This window comes from Halichoeres trimaculatus, unplaced genomic scaffold (assembly GCF_033239565.1).
Source record: "Halichoeres trimaculatus isolate MK-OKI-2021-1 unplaced genomic scaffold, fHalTri1.1 fHalTri1_scaffold_2, whole genome shotgun sequence".
In the NCBI taxonomy this organism is placed as follows: Eukaryota; Metazoa; Chordata; class Actinopteri; order Labriformes; family Labridae; genus Halichoeres; species Halichoeres trimaculatus.
Genome location: NW_027437180.1, coordinates 13448883 through 13463859, shown reverse-complemented (window position 1 = coordinate 13463859; position 14977 = coordinate 13448883). Strand labels below are relative to the sequence as shown.

The following is a 14977-nucleotide window of genomic DNA, read 5'->3' as shown; positions in this document are numbered from 1 at the left end:
TTAAAGAGACAGGGAGACAGTAAAACCCTCTTGAATGTTACATCTAGAATAAACATCAGCCGTGTTCTGATATCTATAGAAAACCCAATAAAGTCATATAAGTTACTCAAAAATTACACGGCCTTTATTCAAGTGCCTTACCTATGATAATGGTATATGTGTCATAAGACAGTACAGTAAGTAAACCAGTAGATATCCTGTAGTGTTTTTCTAACTGTATCTAGTACTATGAGTGTGACAGCAGTTTACTTTCTAAATCTTTCTCGTGCACCTTTAAAAAAATTTTCTATTTTACTCTACAGCTTTGACGCCTCCTCTTGACCCCAACTCGAGCAGCTAATCTCCTTAACAAGACGGGGGGTCGCAGCAGAACAGCCATGCTGTGTCCCTGGCCTGGAGCGCCTCGAGGGTCCCTGGACTCTCCCCTCCATGGCTCTAGATCGGTCCGTCGTTTTTGGATCGTCTGTGTCCGAAGCCCTGAAACAGCCTGCCTCCATGTTTTCATATCAACATATCGAGAGTTTGAGAGTTAAGGGGGTGGGGGTGGGTGTGGGTGGAGCGGGGATGCTTTAAGTGTGGTTTGTTAACTTCTGCAGACTGCTGCAGTCAGAGGGACCAGAGCGGATATCTCTTCCTGCCAAATATGACATGGCTACCTACCTGAAAGCACTCAGAGACAGAGAGGTATGCGGGGAGAAGAGGATGGGAGAGGACTCTGCAGTGTTTGTGCTGCTGCCCTCTGTTTACAAATGAAGCTCGTCGGTGGAGAAGCACAGAAATGGAACTTTCTACACCCTGCTAATCCAAACCCTCATTAATTTCCTATCCTCTTCCCCCTTTCTCCCATTTCCATTCCTCTTTTTTCCACTCTTCTCCTATTCTCATCATCCAGAGATATCCATCATCTTCAAAGTGTGAAGTGAGACTGCTGTAATCTAATGTTCTGTCTCTTGATCTCTAAATCCAGCCGATCACATGATTGCCGTTGTCTTCAACCTTTTCTGCCATTTCAAGTGAACTAACAAAACAGAAACCATATTTGTCAAAGATGTTTTAGCAAAGTGAAAAAAAAACCTCTTCCTGTGTCTTAAACCAAGATGGTCGACATAACTAGCTGCTGACAGATGTTCTAGTTCTATAAGATGCAATGTTCAGGTGTATTTTTTGTTTTCTTTATCTTTGCTCCCTTAAAGCGCCTATACTGAAGCTGGGGTCAAGACTATACGTTTCTCAAAGTTCTTTTTTACAGTCCAAGTAAAAAAGTAGATTATTGGATTAGTTTTCTATATATCTATATAAATATAATATGATTATTATTTTTGACTTACTGGTATTAGAACTATTATATGAAGATGCATATGATATATATCAAATAATAAACAGACTTCTTTATGTAAAAGTACATCACTTGTTCATGTTTTTTTCTGTGAGCTTAAGGAGATTAAGAGTGAGTGTGTGTTGACCTTTGACTTTGCAGTCAAAGATTTCTTGAGACATGTTGAACAGCTTCTTTTAATGTTAGGAAATAATAAATATGTGTTACACAAGAGCAGCAACAGCAAAAGAACAAATTGTTTTCCAGAAGAAAAGAAAAAGGAAAGATACTGGGATTTCAATGACGTTTAGTTATCCAGCTCTAGAAAAAAACAACAACCATACCTCAGCAAATCAACCCTGAACATGTTCCATCATCCTGTTGGACAATGAGACAATAGGGTCAAAGTGAAAATAATATCCTGTTAAGGCTCTGGAAATGTATCAGTTAGTTTTCCTTCCTCTTCCTACCGTCAGGTCCCCTCACATCCTGCCCAGCAGGAGAAATCCATTTATGCTTTAACATCTGCTGCACTACTGAAAATATCCCACTCTGCTCTGTGTGTGTGTGTGTGTGTGTGTGTGTGTGTGTGTGTGTGTGTGTGTGTGTGTGTGTGTGTGTGTGTGTGTGTGTGTGTGTGTGTGTGTGTGTGTGTGTGTGTGTGTGTGTGTGTGTGTGTGTGTGTGTGTGTGTGTGTGTGTGTCTGTGTGTGTGTGTGTTTTGTTTTGTTTTGGCCACAGGACAGAGCTTGTAACTGTCAACAAACACCATTAAAAGCTCATGTGAGGATTTATTTTTTTGTGTTAGTTATGGCGCCCCCTTTTGGCAAAGGGATTGTTAGTAAGTATTGAATATTAGGATATTCAAAAATTATACCTTTTTAACAGAAAAATCAAGAAGATGCACGAAATAATATTCACAGCATACAGATTGATTATGCCTAAAAAGCGTGCAGATAATGAGTTAAACTGATTCGTCTTCTTGACCAGAGAGCGATAAAGAAGCTGTCAGTCCTGTCACAGATGGTCTCAGTATTAATTTCATGAGGGATCCTTATAGACAAACAAAAATCAGCAGTGTTTCCCAAACCTCTCTACTTTAGTAAAAATGTAAACAATTACAAAGAGCTCACAAATACATTTGTTTCTGGCAAAAAAAAACAGGGAGAATAATTTGTCATGACAGCTGGCACTGTTTTTTTTTTTTTTTTCTCAAAGCAAAGATTATTCAAACAGCAGTAATTAAGGCATCTGTTAGGGACTACTTTCAGCTGTGGAATGATACACAGTTTTTCAGGCAGGATGTTTTCTGCAGTCTTCTCTAAAACAAAACTACAGTGTCTATGATTATTTTAATATAAAAAAAAATTAGTTTAATACTGATGCTTCCTGAGATGTCTCTAAATGTGTCTCTTTTGCTTTTGGTCACGAGCTCTACTGTGCACAGGAACACCGCTTCAGGCCCTGCACAGAAAACACTAGTTAACACTGTTTTTAAAAGATGTTTAAAATGAAAATTAAAAAAAAAAAAAATGGCCAGATTTCTCCTCTAACGCTAGCACTGGAGTAAGAAAGCTACTTTCCTGACCTGGGTTAGATTTGGTAATGCCCTTAGGAAATAAATGAGAGTCAGAACAAGGTCATCTCAAATACCATGGTGTGTTGTCTCGGTTATGTTCTGAGGCAATAAAATTGAAAAGTGAAAACACAGTCAAGCTTATCTGATTGTATGCGATGCTCAGAGTGATTAGGGTTTACTCATTTGCTCCAGGAAATTTCTTTAAGGGGCTCTGAGCTGTGCTGGAGCTCTAATCTGAGGACTTGGCACCGCTCTCACACTCCGTCTTCCTGCAGGACACCCTGCTGGGCCATCCAGGGGATCTAGCGGCTGACTGGGTTGAGTGATCACCTTATCTATAAAGCTGTTAAATTACTGTTGTTGCAGAGTAAACATATTTGAAGACTGAGTGTGATTAAGGAGAAGTTGAAATATTGCTTGTGCACTGAGAAAAACAAAGGTGATTATTTTGGTCATCCGATAAACACAATGCACAAATGAGAAGAGCATTGAACATATGAGTCCGAGCACTGTTATGAGTATGTTTAGTGTGCTAATAATGTACTGTGACCACAGACTGTATGAAACATGGGCCTGCTGTCTGTGATGTTATCCAGTGGTTTCTGAAGAGAAATTTCGAAGCCAGTGGATGACGATGGGAACAATGACTCCACCAATTCTCAAGCGACAAAAAAAAGAAATGAAGAAGCTGAAGCCTCCCAGAAAAATTTACATTACACCTGCCAGTAAGTCAATTTGGCTATGCCTCCAATAATTAAAATCAGTACAAAATCTTAATATCCTCAAAACAAAGTCATACAAACCTTAACCTGACAACCAATGTTTACAAATAAAGAAACAAGCTTTCCAACCAGTTTTTTAAACTAGGCTGTAAACATGTTGCTTTAAAAATTGGAAGGGAAATGTGGATTTGTGAAGAGATCCTCTGACTTTTGTACAAGGGGCAGCCTCTGGCCACCTGAAATGAAGCAGATGCGTGAGTGCAGAAAATTGTAGTTTGTCAACATTCTGCCTGAGGCTGGCTCCAGAAAGCATGTTCACACTGATTCAAAAACCTCTTTTTTTTTTTTTTTTTTTTTTAAAAAAAGGTGTTTGGCCCTGATGACCTGAATTAACATTATATATTTGATCAAAACATCAAAACACTTCTTGTTTGTGTAATGGTTAATCCACCTTTAATACAAGTTATATCTTTAATGCTGAAACATAATTAATGTTGCTTTCCAGGATTTCTCAAATAACCTGTTTCACAACAAAGTAGGGAAAAGTGGTAAACACATTATTTTTTGATTGACATATTGCAGTTATTAACTTGTCTTCCTTAACAGAAAAAATGTTTTGGGGTCAATGTTATTCTTGATTAATTTCTGACTACTCAGAGAATTTCAGTTTTATGGCTCAAAAAAATTTAAATCCGTTTGAACCTATTGTAATCCACACTTTAAAATGAGATTATCAGTGTCAATACAAGTTATTTCGAAATGCTACTTTGTAGCTTTTTCGTAGCTTCCTGATCGGCCGAGCAGGACTGGATTGATTTAAGTCTCCAAGTCTAGATTGATTTAAGTCTCCGAGTCTCCATGACGACACCATGCCGGCTGATGAAGTTTAGAAGAGAGAAGAGAGATCTGAGTTTTCCTCTGCTAAAAACTATTTCTGTGACTAATTTTGTAGTGATGGTGGACACAGGAGCCAAAAAAAGGACAGAAGAGCAGAAGAAAGCAAAACAGGAGAGTGATACAGCCTGGGCTAAAGGCTAACTCAGGGGCTAAACTGTTTGTGCTAATGCTCTGCAGTGGTCTGTTCAAACTTGAGAGTCTATCAATAAAATAAACAGTGAGGTTATATTAGCTCTGCTTGGTAGATGACTGGCAGGACATAGCTAACCAGGATCTACTAGTTACACATTACAGCCACCTCTCACAGCAGTGGACTGCCAGCCCTATGTATGGAGGGCAACCAAACTACTGTATGAACTGACAGTTTGTTGACATGTTAGCCTAAGGATACGTCATAGCACTGGGCTGCTAGCAGCGCTAAAAATGGCCGGCTATTGATCCACAGTTTAACTTACGATGTTTGCTTGTCACGATTCACACTGTAGCACTACTTAACAGTACTGATAAATACCTAACCTCGTTGCAGCTTATCCAGTAAAAAGTTGTCTTGAACAAAGAAATGGTTAAAAGTCACATTTTTACGACAGTGTACGTGAGACTCCGGGCCAGAAGGTGGCGAGGCAGTCCAATTTTAACAGATCCTCCTCGTAGCCTCTTTAAGTACTTTACATATAATGAGCTTGCCCAAACAGAGGCACAGCGCACCTGACTGACAGAAAGCCCTCCTGTTAATGAGAAGGCTCCTTGACACCCCACACCACTTTGAAAGATGAGGTTGAGTCTGACATTTCTAATATGGCTTCAAACACTGACAGGCTTAAAAATCAGCATGTGAACATTTATTTGCTATTCAGTATGGAAAGTCATGTGGGTTGTGTGTGCATTCAGCCGGCCAGCAGGTTGATTAAGACACACCCCGGCCTGCTTTGCTTCGAGAAGTGAATGAGTGAGTGTGTGAGTGAGTGTGTGAGTGAGTGTGTGAGGATAAAGAGAGGTGTGTGTGTGTGTGTGTGAGAGAGAGAGAGAGAGAGAGAGAGAGAGAAAGACAGAGAGAAAGAGACTGTGTTCATATTGATTTATAGGCATCTGTGCCTCTTCTGCAGTTTCTTTTTTTCCTTACAATAGTGTGTTTGTGTGTATGAGGAAAATGTATCGGCAAGCTGTAGTTTATATGTTTGTGTGTGTGTGTGTGTGTGTGTGTGTGTGTGTGTGTGTGTGTGTGTGTGTGTGTGTGTGTGTGTGTGTGTGTGTGAGAGAGAGAGAGCATGCAGCACCACTGCTTTGCTCTGCTGCATTGCAGCATGTTCTTCCCATCCCGAGGTCGCCGTCGTCCTCCGCCTTCCAAGGTCACAGCAGGTCAATTCTGCCCATCTGCATACCGTACTGACACACGTGTGGATCCATACACGCCTCACCAGATCTGACGGCTGCTGAAGCAACAAGACACCAGCAGGAACCAGAACCGTAGATCGCCATTCTCAGACTGCTGGTCACAATACTATCTCAACACAGGGATCAGACATGTAATCCACTCATGCGAGCGGTCCATCAAAGAAAGGGAGTGATCATCATGAGATGAACTTGCACACTATACATGCAAATGTATGCAGCACAAGTCAAACACAGTGACACTTTGGCTCAGGCATCGTTAGTCTGCAAGAATTTACTGTCAATCTGTGGAAGATGAAGACTTTTATGGGGGCGATCAGGGAACATGTGGAGACAAGGATTTATGACCAACAATGTCCTGCTGCGACTTCATCAGCAAGCAAGGTGGTTATTGCTTCACATGTCACAGACAGGAGGAAATGGATACAAACCAAAGATGAAGAAAAGGAGACTCAGCATAAATAAATGAATGTAAAAAGATTAACAAGAGTTGACACAGATGGTGGCCTTAAAAATTTGACTGTTGTAGAGTACAGCATAGAAGGTCACAGCTACACCGGGTGATATGATACTGTCGTCTATGGCTACAAGTGATTGGACAGTCTCAGAAAAAAAAAAGTCCTTAAACATCACTAAAATATTGTCCCTTTGTTGAAAAACTCAGAAATTGTCTTTGGGGATATGCAAAGCTCATTCAGAAATATTCCCTTCATAGTTTTTTTTTTTTTTTAATAATTAATTGCTAATCAGAATTACAGTGACGATTCTGCTTTTCAGAGTGACCCCTTAGCCAAGCAGCCTGCTTTGGCTTTCCATAGAAATTCCCCCACACATGGGTAAACACATGCTTATAAACTTAATAGGAGGAGGCTGGGATGGAGAAGTTTAACCAGCAGCAGCAACAGCAGTGGAGTTTGGATAAGATAGGGTGTAGCAGGGATCAGTGAGGACGTGTCTAAAAACACCGCCTTATCGTTAGAAAGAGCTGTGATCGGTCGAGTGGGTGTTGAAACGATGATTTGAACATCAACCTGTCAGCTTGGGCAAATGACTTCTGTGTCCTGCATGAACTTATGCAAGCTTCATTTGATGGTATGAAAATAGTATTTTCTAGTTCTATTAAAATGAACATCTAAAAACGCTTCCTAAGAGATTTTTAACAAGTGATTGGAAAAAGAAGTGCTGTGATATTTTCCTTTAACTTTTGTGGGGTATAAACATCCCTGCTTTTACTTTTGGGTCCTTACCTCCGAACACTTTGGCTCACAAAGTTGTCCACTTGTGTTAAATACAAACTGCATGTCATTGCTGCTGTCAGAATCACTCATTATTTAGTTTGGTTTTATTTTTATCTCTGTGAAGCCCATGGACTGGTTAGCTGATCAGTGTGCTGCAGGCGAAACAGTGTGTCTGTGCAGCATCCACAGACAAACAAGCTTTCAGATGGCAGAGTAGAGTCATGGGAAAATTCACAAAAGAAACTGAGATGACCTCTTGGGCTAGAGTTTCTCAAAATAAGCTAAATCATGACATAGACTCATCCTTACCCATTATTTTCTCATTCAAGGGATTGAGCTGATTGGCATCCATTGTGACTAACACAATTATTTGTGACATGTAGCTCATACAGCCCAACTTACAAACAAAGCTGAAATATCCCTTTAACTAATCCCAGCAAGCATTTTGACAAATCTCTCATATAATCTCTTTGACATGTGCTGCTGTCCATATATATATATATATATATATATATATATATATATATATATATATATATATATATATATATATATATATATATATATATATATATATATATATATATATATATATATATATATATATATATATTGGTGGACTTCTTTATTATCATTATTGTTATTATTATTATTATTATTATTATTATTATTATTATTATTATTATTATTATTATTATTATTATAATTTTTATGTTAAATGTATTAATTTTGGAAAGCTTGGCATTGAGCCTAATGACGTCAATGTAGACAATATCCAAAAAATGTTAACACCACCTTTTTGGTAAGCTATTTATAAATGGAGATACATTTCTAATATCTTTTTACAGTAGCCAGTGGGTGTCAGATAATTTGCAAAACCAACAACACAAATGCAAAAAAATGTATGAAATATTCCTCACAAGAGTCTGCCATGTTATCATCACTGTGCCACAAGTCTTTATTCAAATATCTTATTTATCAAACAACCTTACCTCATATGCACATATATGCTGATTGTTCGTGACTTTTTTTTTTTTTTGTCCACTAGAAAGTGTGACAGTTTTGGCATTAATCAAATAAAAGAGAACCCTGGGAAATGTAGTTTGTGACAGCTTACTGACTTGCCTTCTGACTGTGGAGTGCCCGATGTTGCTTCTGGGAGCTGTTCAACAAGGAGTGGTTTGTTGTACTCAGCCCCAGCTCAGGATGTTCAGGGTTTTATTACAATCTCTCAGCAGGAGGATTTCAGTGGAGCTATCAATGATTTATCATCTGGATACAACAGAAACAAACAAATAGATCCCCCTTGTGATTTACTGTAACAAGCACTGTCTCAAATTTCTCTGATATGAAACAACTGTTTATTACGTTAATGGTTAGCACCCCAGTGAGCTTCCTGATGTAAAATGTAAACCACATTATGATAGTACTATAAAAAGAAACAATTCTGATTTATGAGGAAATATGTCAGCATGAGCAATAAATGAGGGAACTGAGGAAATGAGAAGCACCTTCAAGCAGCACTTATGTAAATGAACGCACAGATGCATGACATTTAAAAAGGGGCTTCATTGCCGTATTGTCTGTGACTCACTAAAAGACTATTTTTGTCTGTACAAACATTTTTGTGAAGTGATAAATGATCACACTGCAGCGTCTGCCTTTCAGTGAAAAATGGAAGCTTCCTCTATTCTGTGTGTCATCATAAAAGAATAAACCCTTTGTGATCCCAGCCAAACACTGCTGTAAACAAAGATCAGCGCAGTGTTGGAGCATCACAACAAAGTGTGTTTAACTTCTTACCCTCATGTAGGTCACGATCATAAGCAGGAAAATCATATCAACGCAACATGCGCCTTGGACTTCTTTGATAATGACCCATCTTTGGTTCAATAGCAGTTAATTACATCCTCTAATGACTTCACACAGCAGGCTAACGGCTAACAGAGATAACACATCTCTCATTACCACTTCTCCATTATCTTGGCTGGAGTGGAGGATTTATTAAACAAACAGGGCACAGTTCAGCCTGTGGACACTTGCCACATTTGTATGGTTCCTGATTTAAAGAGACACACTTGTATTTAAATATGTTACATGCATTTGGCATTAACACACATCTCACCAGTGAGATAATTACCCTGCGTGATCATGTGACCAGGAATGAAATAGGTTTGCATCATAAGCAGAAATGAACATACTATATAAGATGGTTGTGAGTTCAAATGATAAATCTGAAAAAACTGTGTAATGATAGTTGTAAGGAAGGAGTGTTCCTCGTTTGTCTTTGCTGTGCTATGGGAAGAAAGAGGCCCTCTCTTATGTGGATGTAAAAGGCTCATTCAAAGTAAACAAATACAACTCTAAACTCGTGTGCTGCATAACAGCAGGAGGAAAAAGACAGTAGACCTGCTTGTTGAACTGGCAGAGCATAATGGAATAATAAAGCAGTACACATCCACTTAGGTTATATGCTTCAGAGATCTGGTGTAGTGGCAACAACTAAGTACCATAAAGCAATTATTTTTATTCACTGTCTTCAGTGTGTGGTTTGCATCTGATTTATTTAAAGAAGCAACAAATAATGCAATCAGAGACTTGTGCTGTCTGCTTTGGGAGCTTGAAAAGTACCGTTAGAAGTGTGATCCATGTGAAAACTGAATTTGCTAATTTTGAGTTCAGACTTTCTCCTGTTTATATTGTAGAAAAAAACTCACCATTGCATTTTTTCACACCAATATATCTGTAAAATCTGTTCCTGCTTTTAGGAGCTGGAAGTTTTCTGCACACAATATTTTATTTGATTTACTTTCACCTAACTGAAAGGAGACTATACATTTTATTATATTATCATTTATCACGTTGTAATACATTCTCTTGCTTTACACCCAGCTTTCTCTTTAACTTAACTGCTCAGTCTTGATCTGTTCATTGGTCAAACCCCTGTTTCTTAGAGTTTTATTGCTTTCTTCCCCCTGCTAACCTGTACCTATCTACCATTTCTCTGTTTTCTGAGTGGGTGAGCAGCGTCAGGACCAGTGAAGTGAGATGTTAACACAGTGCTGACATGACGTGACAGCAGTGGAGGCGAGCACAGGTAGGAGCTGAACTCAGAGGCAGACCAGGGACTGACTCATTGAGACAGAAGAGATCGGACCCCGCACTGCCACATGAAGCGGCCTCCACCTGCACTTGTCCACATCATTCTACTGCTACACCTCCCCTTGATCATTCACTTTTCTTTGTCTATTAGAGCATATGAGCTGGCTTCACCATTTCCAGTTACTGAAAGAAGGAGTAGTAAGTAAGTACTAAACAAAATACAGTCTTGGTCAAAAAGTTTACTTTCTTACTGTAAAGATCAGTTTTTCTCTATAGAATCTACATGCAGCTGTTTCCAGCCCTGACAATCACCACGTGTGATCAGGGTGGAAGTAGGTAAATATTGAAATGATCATATGACTCCTATCTTATCCTTGATTGGTGGAATTGGTGGTGTTACAACTCTCCCCATGTTACAAACATACCCTGTCTCCCCTGCTTTGAATTGAACATTTTTGTGTTATCAATATGAAGTGATACCAAAGTCTGGGTATCTTTATCTGCATCTATATCAGGACGTATCACAGCTAGCTAGCACACAGATATCAACACACTTTGGGAACACAGCCAGGGATCCTAACAGGACTGGTTGCTTTGCTGGGACTAATCTTTGATCACATCTCTGCATGTTTGGGCTGAAACTGGGCTTCTTGTGCCTCCTCTCATGTTGCTCTCAGTTTGTGTATTATAGATGTTAAGTTTACCTGGGGAAGATGTCGATGTAACCTCAGAGTGTCTGGTTTTCCTTTTAAAGTCCAGACAGCTTGTCTCTGATGTTGTCACCCGTGGGCTGCATCTGGCCAGGACGCAAAGCTGGACTTTTGTTGAACCATAGGTCTTCAAACAACGAAGATCTGCTGCAGGATTAGTGTCATACCTAGTCAAAGAATGACCAGTCTGATGTACATATTTCAGAATTCCTCACAGTTGCTCTTGTCCATTTGCAAATGACTTCCAAAGTCATCCAAAGAAGAAAATTTTCCAGAACTGTATTATTTGTGAGAATCAGACCAAGTGTTTCTACATTTCATCACTGAAGACTAGCGATAAGACTCATTAGCTCATCTCTGTTGATAATACAACAGTAGCAGGTCAAGACCTCTTAGTGTCTTTTGGAAAACATATTGGGATAACAGTTGTTGTGATTTGGTGCCATGAATAAAAAAATATATACACAGTTGGCATGAGATTTGACTATTAAGATGCATGTAAACAGCTTGGACAGACTGAGATTGGACAAAGCAATGCTCAATTGACACATCTGGATAATGTGATTGCTATTAGACTGTAGTTGGATTCAGCAGGACTCTGCAAGTCTTGGTATACTCCAACACAAAGAAAAAACAAGCACAGTGTAATTTAACTAACATACACACTATGTTAAACAAATAAAGAGCGACAGCTGCATCCATCTCCGCCATCATCGTTGGAATAATGCTTCCTCTTTGGGTGAACCGAAACTAGTTTCTCGACCAGAACTCTGATCTTCTTTTCTTAATGTATACACAGACAAGACTAAATCTCCTGCAGTAACTTCACAATCAGGCTATGACCTTAGTCAGATCTCTGTAAACATTTAAACACACTGATTGACTAAGTCATGCAGAAAAGTCTATCTATTCTACTTCCAAAGCTCAGGATCATAAACAGTGAGGACACCACATCAAGCTTACATTCAACCCTCGGCACTTTTGTTGGTCCCAGACATTTTTAGGAAGCTAATTGTGACCTAACAAGCAGGGGGAGGCTCAGCTGGACTTAAAGTCACTGAGGGAAGTGGATTTGAAATCACAGACTGCTTGGAGGCATGGCAAAAACAGCACCTGCCACCACAAACAGTCACAGTTTCTTATTATAATGACAGAAGGGTTTTTTATGCTTTATCTAATCTATTCTTTTCAGGCATTATAAGCCGATGTGAATTTCCAATGTCTGATAAATTAGCTTTTAATCTAGGTCTGCCATTAAACCAGTTTTTTTTTTAAAGATAAGTCTACCAAAGCATTGACATTAGCAGTGAGCACCAAACCCAAGCTGCACTTGCAGAGTTTTGTTACGATTCATAATGTAGTTGTGATTCTTAAGGTACAAGCTACAAGTATCCTGTTTTCGCTCAGATCAAAGAGACCAGTGAGCAGTTCTTTTGACTTTCTATCACTTCCTGAAGCTTGGATATTAAAAGAAAAATGATCTGCTTAAATACATTTAAATGGTCTCTGATGATTTTTTTTTAAATCAGTCACATCAGGGGTGGGTACAACAATAATATTTCACAGCATGGCCTGCTAGCTTTTCCATGGTGTGCCATTGAAGGAGGTTAGCAAAATTTAATCTCCCACAGAAAGGAAATCTATGGACAAAATGCTGAAACCAACAGAGTCCCATTTAGCACCTTTCTTGACTTTGATAAGGCACACGGGTGCACTCATGCACACACATGGACGTAAACACATATACCCTGAAGATGAGGATGAGGAATAAAGAGCCATCTTGGACCATTTCACTATATTAGTTTGGCTTCAGGGCCTGAAATAAAGAGTGAGATGACTCCTCGGGGATGTTCTTGATGACTTTGTACCCTCCTGTTCTTTACCACACTGACATTCTGAGTCCCCTCATTTCTGTGGTTTTATTATGACTTTAAAAATAGCTGCTCCCTGACAAGCATTTGTAAAAGCAGGCTGCTGCCGTGCATTTAAAAAATAGAAGCATAAGCAGATGAAGGATCAAAGGCACGATATGAACAAATGTTTCACTAAGAACAGCTACAAAGTTTTTGAATGATTATTACTGTAGTATCTTCACCCAATTAATGAATTCCCCCACTTTTCAAATGTTTTGATGGGCTACACTGAGTTTTATGTAAAGGTGAGACACTTTAAAGGTCCCATATTCTGCTCCTTTTCTGCAGTTTAATATGGATCATTGATGTCTTCATGAAATGGTAGTAACATGTTTTGGTCCAAAAAGCCAATAAATCAAGCACAGCAGCATTGTTTCCAGGCTCTCATAGCCCCTCTGTTCAGAACACTCTGATTTAGTGGGCGTGGCCTTCATATGTAAATAAGCCACCACTGATACTGTCCCGCTCTTCAGCGTCACTTAGAGTGGCGCCACGAGCTCTGAGTGCACAATGTTTAGAAAACAGCGAAACTCGTTAACCGTAACATTACAGGCGGGGGGGGGGGGGGGGGGGGGGGGGGGGGGGCACTGAGGAAAAGCTCTTACATCTGCTCCACAGCACACAGCATTTAAAATACTCACATTTCCAGAGTCTGAGGTTTGTTGGTGGATGGTTGGTAATGCACCTGGATTCAGGACCAGTCTATTCACTAGCCCTCTGTTGTACTGTCCTAAGTTGGAAAAGCAGTCGGCCGTGAAGTGACTAGCACACACGCACAGTTTTACTGAGTGTAGCCGGCACATATCCTGATAAATGAACTCTAGCTACTTAGTCTTGTCTTCTTCCGAGATGGGAAGCTTTTGCATGAAACTATCTGGCTGTTTACCGCCAAAAACAGAGCAGTGATGGCACTGATGGCTGCTGGAGCAGCAGCGGGGAGGGGAGTGGGTGGGGAGGGGAGGGGGTTTGGGGGTATCTGCTCCGGTGGACCAATCAGGTCAGACTTGCTCCTGATTAGTCAAAAAAAGGGAATCGCTGACATCGGCAAATCCCCAAAATCCAAACAGCTCATTTTAGGTCAGGATTTTACATTCTCAAGCACTACTAAGTACAGGTTCTGTCATTAAGTATCACATTTTGTGGGCTGGGAGGAAAGCCAAAGACCCACAAATTTCCCTAAAAGACTTAATAAAGTAATTTTTGCACAATATGGGACCTTAAAAACAACCAAAGGTCACATCAAGACGCTATGTGGGCCAAAGGACCAGTTTAGACTCATTCTGAGTAATCTGAATGATAAAGGATACTCAGAAGTTGGATTCAAATATACGCTGATATGAGCGTGGAATCCCCAACCATCATACACACACAAATACAATAATCTGTTAATCTGCTTGCACGTCAATATGCCATTAGTGTCGTTGAGATAGAAGGGAATAGGTATCATTCCTATGAGACCTTCAGCCCTGCAAAGGCTTTAGGCAGATTTGTTTGGGCTTATCCCTCTGGTTGATGGAGAGACTCCGAGACAGAGGAGGAAAGAGAATTGCGGCGAATAAATAATGGGTAAGAAGGGGACCAAAAGAGGCTGAAAGAGCCGGAGTTTGGATGGGATTAAATGGGCGGGCCCCTAAGAGGCTAACATTGCACATCAGTGATCCTGCTCTTCCTTCAGTACTACCTCAGCAGTGCCACAGGCTGGTCACCCTCATGCCATGCTGGGTTATATGTTGTGGTGAAGGAGACATACATGCACACTCATTGACAGAGTTGGACATTTCTGGACTGACGATCCTGTTTTGATTGATCATAGAAAATATTCTAATAGATTAGGACCTTGGATTTATCTGAATTTAAAGTTGGATAAAGGTTAAATCATAAAAAGGTCCCTTTTAGTGAGTATGGAATATATAAACGTTTACATACCCATTTTTTTAAGTACATCTGTAAAGAATTGAGTCAATGAAGGCATTCAAATGCGTTTCCTGTTTTGTATTCAGTGGTTTTCTACCATGTTTTCTTTTCTATTCTAGTCCATTCTTGTCAAGACTGTCAATGTGTGGTTGCTGTGATGGGCTAACGCTGGGGGGGAACATCAGGGGGTGTAAAACAG

At 39.8% G+C, this 14977-nt stretch overlaps 1 protein-coding gene across 1 annotated transcript in view; it reads left to right on the top strand.

Moving 5' to 3' along the window:
- The window catches only part of ccdc85al (coiled-coil domain containing 85A, like), a 31402-nt gene extending 30024 nt beyond the window's left edge, over window positions 1-1378 (top strand). The window contains exon 4 of the mRNA XM_074688734.1: window positions 303-1378. Coding sequence (XP_074544835.1) covers window positions 303-321 — 19 coding nt within the window. The 3' untranslated portion in view covers window positions 322-1378. The remainder of the gene's footprint in view (window positions 1-302) is intronic.
- Window positions 1379-14977: the final 13599 nt, after the last annotated feature.